Consider the following 8,164-nt stretch of genomic DNA (forward strand, 5'->3'; position numbering starts at 1 on the left):
GCACTGACACATGCACCTTTCTGTTTCATTACTGGTAAAATTTACAGTGATACATATTAATAATGCTGTTGCTATAATTTCTGGTTTATTCAAAAAATTGAAATAAGCTCATTTTAGGTTAATGCCTAAAGCTTTTCCTTTTCTCTTTTGACAAAACAGGCAAACTAAATCCTGAGTTATTCACACACTTCTAGTTCCTGGTAGCTGAGCAACAATGTAATTTACTGGAGACACCTACCTTACACAGCAGAAAAGCATCTGGTAAAGTGTATGAACAGGTAATATGGCTTTTTGTCATTCTCACAAATGGGAAAGAGACATCCATTACCAAAAGTCTTAATGTGTGTTATTAATGTTACGAAGCAAATGTGGAACTCAGAAATCGAAAAACAGCCATTAAAAGTGGGAAACAGCTGTCCAGCAAGTGTCAAGAATAGCCTAAGAAAAAGGTAAATATGAGAACGAGAGGGACAAAACCTTACATGTTAGGCCCTGAGCATGTTAAGAGAGCTAAAGCACCCCTGATGGAATTCATTTCACATTCATTTAGACACCTGCAGTGTAAACATCTATATCTGAGCAAGTCACCCAAGCCTGTTCTTATAGTCAAAAAGAAGAAACAGGCACAAATCACCTGAGCTATTTTAGACTTACAGATTAGAAACAGGCACTAGAATGGTCTCTCTATTAATCTCACACTTAGTCAGATAAATCCCACTCCACAGTATGTAAAAGCAGCAGACACTTGAGATGAGGCTGGTTTCCTGCTCGCCTGCTCCAGCACATTACCGTGCAGAGCATGTTCATCATCTTGCAACTCAAGACATTTCTGTAGGTAGTTTCCAGAAGGGCAACCAGGGCATTGGCATACCATATGTTCTGGATTCTTTGTAAATCTCAGCTCTGGTGTCGCCTAACCCTCATAAAGGCAAAATACTTTAGACAAATCTTTTCATACAAACTTGAACACCAGTGTAAGTATGAAAAATCACCACATAACTACTCAGGATAGAATTGGTCATGGGTTTCTTCACTGAGAATACTTGATTTTTTTCTTAGGCTGATACCATTTGTTATGTACAGTAATAAAGGGCTTTTTCTAAGATCAAGGTTAAGGAACTTTGCTAGTGATAAAAATAGCTAACCACCAAATACAACTAACCACTTTATTGAATGGTACTAATAGCCCAGTACTTTCTGCCAGTTTCTTGAAATTTGAGTTATGAATCATTCTGCCGTCAGAGATTCCACAATTTCATATTCCACTCTTGTTTGTGTGGGAAAACACTACTCCTGGTTAAGATAACTTGTAACAGAAGCTGTAATACCTTAATTTTGTTAATGTTACATCTGACTAATAGCTGGATAGACTTCTTGCTGACTCTGCCAAAATGCTATGTGGCCCAGGAAGCAGGCCATGGTCCTGGGACATCACAAGCCCAGTTTCATTGCTACAGTGCACTCAAGAATCAGACTTTCTCTTCTTCCCTCAAAGAAGAGAAAGAGTGGCTCCCCAAGGCCACCTGCAGGAGAGCTGGAATTAGGATTTGGGACCAATGTTTCTTGTTTCACTTTTCTTATGTGAACCCTTAGCCTGATACAAGCTTGACAAAACAACCATTCACTTAGCTGCCTTAAAACATTACAGATTCTGAATATTCAGTCCAGTCTTTTAAAATCTTAGAGGCAAACTGCATCTGATCTATCCATTGCTTTTCGGGAATTGAAACAACATGAGTTTGCTTTTTCACAAGAGCTGAGCATACACACCCCTACTGAGTGTCTGTGGGATGAGGATCTCTTTCCAGCCTGGAAGGCATTTTCAAGTTAAATATTCAAGCAGTGAATATTGGCTGTTGTCAATCACCAGCCAGATTATTTTCATAATTGCTTTTTTAGCACAATTCTATCTCTGTAAAATGGGTCTAATCATGCCTTCATTTCAGAGCAGTGAAATTTCTACAGTGAAAATAACACCAGAATCTTATTTCATTGTAGTCAAATGCTTCAGTGAAAATCACAACAGAAGATTCTTTGGAGAGATAAGATTGTTTCAGACGTTGCACAGAACATATTGTCATGGTGTAGACAAAACAACGCTATACTTACTTCTCTTACACTGGGACTGTCCATCCAGGGAAAGACGACAGGAATCTGGGGAGAAAAAAGTATATGACCATATCATTAAACACAGAGAGCAGCATCCCATTTTAAAAAACAAAACAAACAAAAAAACCTCCCAGACATTTCATGACTTGCTAGAATCTTATTTGCAGACTAGCTGTTGTATCAGGTTAAGAGGCTACTATCCCAGCTAAATATTCCTCCTGTATTCAACTCAAGTAGCATAGACGCCTGAAGAGAGCCAACACTGGAACTTTAGCCATTCGGTGAAAATCTGGTGTTACAGACTAAAACACCACAGGAGGCTTCCAGTTAAGGCAACGTACTGAGCATTGAAGCAGTTATGAATTAATTCATGTTCTGTGGGATATGGAAGATGCATATGATAACTTTTTATCACAGAAAACTTTGCCTGAGCTTTTGTGCCAGAGTCTTCACCTCAATAAATAATTGAAAGTCCTGTTTTCCAAAGGCATTTGAGAGAACTAATGAAACAAAGGGAGAAAAAAAAAATGCCTAATTCTCACTGAAATGGGGGAAAAAATGATTCTAATCTGTATCCTTGGAAATCTGCAATCAGGTAATTTATTAACACTGGATTTACTCTATTAGAAAGCTTTATATTTTTCCCTGAACACACTAGAGTACACTAGTGCACACTAGAGAAATAAATTTGCACATGCAGCCTTTATTCTGGCATTTCCTAATTTTTTAATCCTAGTCTTTGCCTTCTTAAAGATTAATTGACACAATTTTCATGTATGACATTAAATATCTAACAGTGTTAGTAAAACATCAGATTTTACATTAATAATGACAGAATTTTCATTCATATTCATACTTTACTGAAAACTGTACATGATTTCTACCTTGTTACTCTGATCGCCCTATCTGTCAATTTAAATAATTTTTACACTTTTCTTATTCCTCATACAGCTTTTATCCCTTCAAACATTTTTTTCTGTTTTGATCATTATATGCTTCAACAACAAGCCTCCACAACTTTAACTATTCTATCTTTTCTAAGATCTCTGTTTTCTTATATTCAATTACTGGTGATCTGGTGTTTCATTTACTCTGGCTTTCTTTATAACTTTTGTTACCTTATTTAGCCCTTGAAAACACCCACAGGGAATATTACCTCAGCATTTTATCAGAACTGTAAGATTGAGGCTAGTGTTCTGATGTGCAATCTGCTATTACAGTATCTTCACAAGGGCATCCTGCATATACAAGGTTAATATTTACCGATGTGCTAATGTAATAATGACCTATCTGCCTCTGCTCCTCTCTGGGGTACTTTCTATCTATAGGGATGGGAATTAATGACAGTGTCTCTGTGCTGCCTGATGTCAGAGCTGAGAAAGGTGTGAAGGGTATATAAGAGCCGTATTACTTGTCAGCAAGGAAAGGGGAAAAGGGATACTCCAGAGCTAGATGCAAGCGTGGAATTGTTGCATGCATCCTTCTTGCTAACACAGGCGTGCTTCTTCAGTTAGCTCTCTGACCACTAAAAGGTAAACAATTTCCTTTTTTTTTTTTCCTAACTTAAGATGCAGTGCAACAGATGTGTTTTCAGGAAAGCACATTTCTCATTATTAATCAACAGCGTTTCTCAGGAAAAGGCCAAGATAACTTCAAACTAAATTGCACCAGGGACCAGAATTTGAGGCTGGAATATGTTGGGAAATGTAAACCATGGCTAAGGGAAAGGATTGAAACTACTAGATGGAAAATGAACATTTATTGTTGAGAGCTATCTGTCTGGAACTGTGTTGTGTCACTAAACTCAGGGAGATCATTTTTTTACTCTAGCCTGTGAAAAAGACTAGCTGCTGTTTATTTAGGACAGAATGGGCATCAGTAATAGGGTATGCTGAAGAGTATTTGGGTTTGCTTTCAGTTTTGAATCGTTATCCTTTTCAGAAAGTTTGGAAGCAAAGATGTGCCACCTAAAGCTGTCAGTTTTCTTCATTGCACTTTCTGTCACTCTGAGCTGCTTGGAAGCTACACCTATTGAGAAGTGAGTAATAAATAATCACATTTATTTCTTTTTAGGGGAAAAGATGTTGAGATTATTGCATGAATCTCATTTGCTTTCATATCTCAAATAATATGAGCAAAAATAGAGCTATTCTATCTCACAGGGTATTTTATTGTTGTTTAAAGATTACTGTCTGTGGCTGATGATCTATCTGATGGTACTTCCAAGAGACAAGGATGGATATTGCCAGTAATGTCACGGAATACTTTTTCAGGACTTAATGAGGAAATGCCAGAACAACCAGCAGCAAAGACAAAAAGGTATTTGTTTGCCTTGTTTTTTCTAGTCATACCAGTTAGGATTAAATTATGAAGCAAACTTCATGCTAGTGATATTGTGTTACTTGAGACTCTTTGTGTCTGTTCTTTATCTTCAAAAGAGCTTAAAATACCCTTCTTCTTGTAATTAGAGCCATTCTGTAAGCATAAAGATCAAAGCATTCAGGGTGGAAAGGTATCTCTGGAGATAAAACTTGCAGATCATTTAACCACTTTACAATTATAATGTTTTCATAAATTAAAAAGGCTACAAATACTACATTACCTTGAGAAGAAAGGTGTGTTTTGAAAAGGCTATCTTATTTAAGTTTGTCACATTTCCAAGCCTGAAGGAAAAAAAAAAAAGAAAATATACCCTTCTTAATAGCATTAATGCTCTGCTAGAACAGAATTATTTTATAACATAACTGTTTCCTTTAAGTAACTAATTTTCATTACAGAGTCAGAATTAAATATCCATTTAATCATGGGAAGAAGGAAAAGAAGCAATTGGCTGTAGTAGAATTTAACTAGTCTGAATTGCATTCATGTTAATAAATCCATAAATCGAATTTCAGGTAACGTTTTTATGAATAAAATAGTATTTAAAAAGTATTTGCAATTTCTACTAAAAGATAATCAGCACTGAACTATTCTAATTGTTCATCAGGCTTTTGAGTGAATTTATTACAATGACAATTCTGGATAGATTCAATAACTGTACATGCCTGTATAGTTGCCTGCTTCTTTCTTTCTGAATTTATAAAAAAGAAAAAGTCATTCTCCTATGACAATTTGGCTATCTTCCAAAATATTTTGATAAAGGAGACTAAGTTCACACATTTTTACAGCTCTTACTTTAAAAAAAAAAAAAAAAAGTGTAATGCTCAAACACAAGGCATCACTTTTATGAGTGTGGTATGCCTTACCTGCTTTTTGGGGCCTTGGTTTACAATCTGTTACCAGGTGAACTGTCTCACTGAAGCACATACTCAGTTAAAGGTTACAGATCTCAGAGCTACCAGGTAGAATCGGTTCAGTAAGGCCAGACATCAGCTGGAAATCTACTAGCTTCCTGTAAGGACTGGAGTTTCAAACTTGGAGTGTCAGGGCCTGATTTTGTACCTTCAACAAAAAAGAGAATTCTGCCTTCACAACCAAATCAGGATTTCCATGAGATCCAGCTGCTGTTTGAACCTCATATGTTAAGGGCTTGATTAAACTCTTTTTAAATCAATAGAACTACCCATGGAAACCTAAGAAAAGCTATATCAAGACCTATGCAACTGCTTCCTTTAAATACAATTACATATTTAAAATACTAATTGCTTAGAAATTGCTGCCTATTTGCCGATGAAGAACCAGTATAATACAGACATTTCTCTCACAACTGCTACTCCATTTGGATTCCTAGATTAATACAAATAACACTAAAAGTATAGATGACATTTTAGATAACAGATTTAGTCAATCAATAGGAAAATGTACTCATTGCTAATTGCTCGGAGTTTGAAACTGGGAAAATGTTACTCTTCACAGTAAATTTTTGCTGCAAACTGTTGTCTACATCATGCCACATCAACATGAAGAAACCCAAGAAAATTAACAGTAACTCAATAAAGAATCTCAGCAATCAAATATTTCTGTCCAAAGGAACAACACAGTGGTCTAAGAAATAAGTTTGAAAACTCACGCTCTCTCAAGCTAACCATGGTATTGTGATGTAGAAAAAAAAATAATAATCTCATGCTACATAAATTCTGCACAGAGTTCTGTTGGATTAGACCATAAAATGTTCTCTTTAGATATGGATTCTTCCATGGACACTCTTTAAAGTCTCATCTAGCAAATTATTATCTCCTACCCCAATAGCACTTTCAAGTTGCTGGTGTTTCAACAAAGATGTGGCTGCTTTTCAACAGTGAAGAAATCTCTTTTTAGACAGAGCAAAATCTTAAGTGGCACTGAAGTGACCAGAAGCTGGCAACGCCTGCCACCTTTCATGATATGTGGAGCAGATGGGAGAAAGGGTCTCTGGCCTCAATCCACTTGCTGTGGACTGGAAGATTACTGTTCACTGCAGTAAGAGCAGGATATGATTCTGTGGGAACAAGAGAACTAAATAAATGTTAGTGATTGTCATTATGTTAGTAATCCTCATGATATCAGCAAGAGCTCTAAATAGATTTAGAAGTTCAGCTTAAAGCTAAACATTTAGTCAGTGTTTTCACTTACTGTCTTAACTATACTATCATTACAGGTTTTCCAAATGTCATAAACTGCTATGCAGAATATCAATAAAAATGACATATGACTGTTAAGGTCTTTGCATTTAAATAACCCCCATCATTAAAACTGATAATAGCATACAGCGCAAGATTTTTTTTCAGGCACAAAGTAGGTGGTGGGAAGATTGTAATGTTCCTGTATTTGTGCACATATTAAAAGAACTCCCACATTAGCACAGCTCAAATGCCTACTAGAAGTGGCACACTTGATTGCTCATCATTTGACTTAATCTTGGCTCTTTTTGTTTTACCTTAGTAGCCACCACCTGGAGAAACGGAAATGTAACACGGCTACATGTGTGACACAACGCTTGGCTGACTTTTTAGTTCGTTCCAGCGGCAACATCGGAGCAATTTATTCACATACGAATGTGGGGTCCAATACATATGGAAAGAGGGACACAGTTGGGTTTTCAAGGAGAGAACCCCAAAACAATGCACAGGTTTAGGGTGTTAAAATGACTACTGTTACAGTTTTCATTAGGAGCTCAGTTTTTAATGTATCAATAACCTCTTCGTCATTTATTACTTACACAGTCTTAACAGTGCCTTGTTTTCTGTGTGTGCGTGTGTATGGTTATGTGATTTATGTTCACCCTTTCACTATGCATGTAAAATGACATGCATAGGCTATTGTTTCAACTCCATTAAGAACTCTAGAAATCTGCTTGTCAAATTCCGTTGTTAAAAAATAAATATATATCACAATAATAAATGGAAAAGTAATTGCAACAGGGGTTTTATTATTATTATTATTATTAAAAGGATTAAAAAGAAAATCATGATGTGTATGTCTTTATAGTCACAGTTTGGCAAGAGAAAGAAATAATTTTAATTAAGACCAACAAAAATCAAAATGGTAACAGAAGTTAGGTCCTAATGAAAGTAAACCAGAAGAATCTTCTGAATTTGAAACATCTACAGCATCTTGTTTTGCACAACTGAAGGAACAACTAGATGAAATAAGATGGCTGCATTGTGCATATGGTTATACCGCTTAACTGACTGGTCTCTTTCCACGTTAATGTGCATTTAGCAAGTAGAAGTGGTCTTGTGGCACAGATTTCCCTATGTACCAAGCACGGGATTTTAAGAATTTACAGTTCTTACTTTAAGATGGTATCAGTAAAATGTGAGCATCAGTGCTTTTAAATATGAATAAAAGAAAACTCAGTTAGCAAGCTAGCAAAAAACACCTGTCCTTGGATATTCCTTTCCCTGAACTGTAGTAACAAAGGGAAGAGACAAAACCAATGAGCAGGTCAAGCATTCAAATGTATCACAGAAACAGGGTAAATTTGCCGCTGGCGTATTTACATTGCTACCAAAATCTGAGAAAACTAGTTTAGAGATGGGTGGACCTTCATGGAAATTTCACAGTGTTATTTTCTCCTACCCCAGCCCAGTATCAGTGCAGGTTTAATAAAAATGCTTGTTCCTTTATATTCTTA

General features: G+C 36.2%; 1 protein-coding gene across 1 annotated transcript; it reads left to right on the forward strand.

Annotated features, from left to right (window-relative positions):
* Nucleotides 1–4,067: 4,067 nt before the first annotated feature.
* Nucleotides 4,068–7,162, forward strand: IAPP (islet amyloid polypeptide). Its single transcript, XM_074162810.1, has 2 exons — nucleotides 4,068–4,147; nucleotides 6,973–7,162. The coding sequence occupies exons 1-2, from the start codon at nucleotides 4,068–4,070 to the stop codon at nucleotides 7,160–7,162; spliced, it is 270 nt and encodes an 89-aa protein (XP_074018911.1).
* Nucleotides 7,163–8,164: the final 1,002 nt, after the last annotated feature.

The sequence above is a fragment of the Numenius arquata genome, chromosome 2 (genome assembly GCF_964106895.1).
Source record: "Numenius arquata chromosome 2, bNumArq3.hap1.1, whole genome shotgun sequence".
NCBI lineage: Eukaryota > Metazoa > Chordata > Aves > Charadriiformes > Scolopacidae > Numenius > Numenius arquata.

Bases quoted from the DNA above. Each gene is read 5' to 3' on its own strand.
- IAPP (XM_074162810.1), top strand. From the start codon at position 4,068: ATGTGCCACCTAAAGCTGTCAGTTTTCTTCATTGCACTTTCTGTCACT. The intron at 4,148-6,972 runs GTGAGTAATAAA...TTACCTTAGTAG, and splicing joins GAAGCTACACCTATTGAGAA to CCACCACCTGGAGAAACGGA.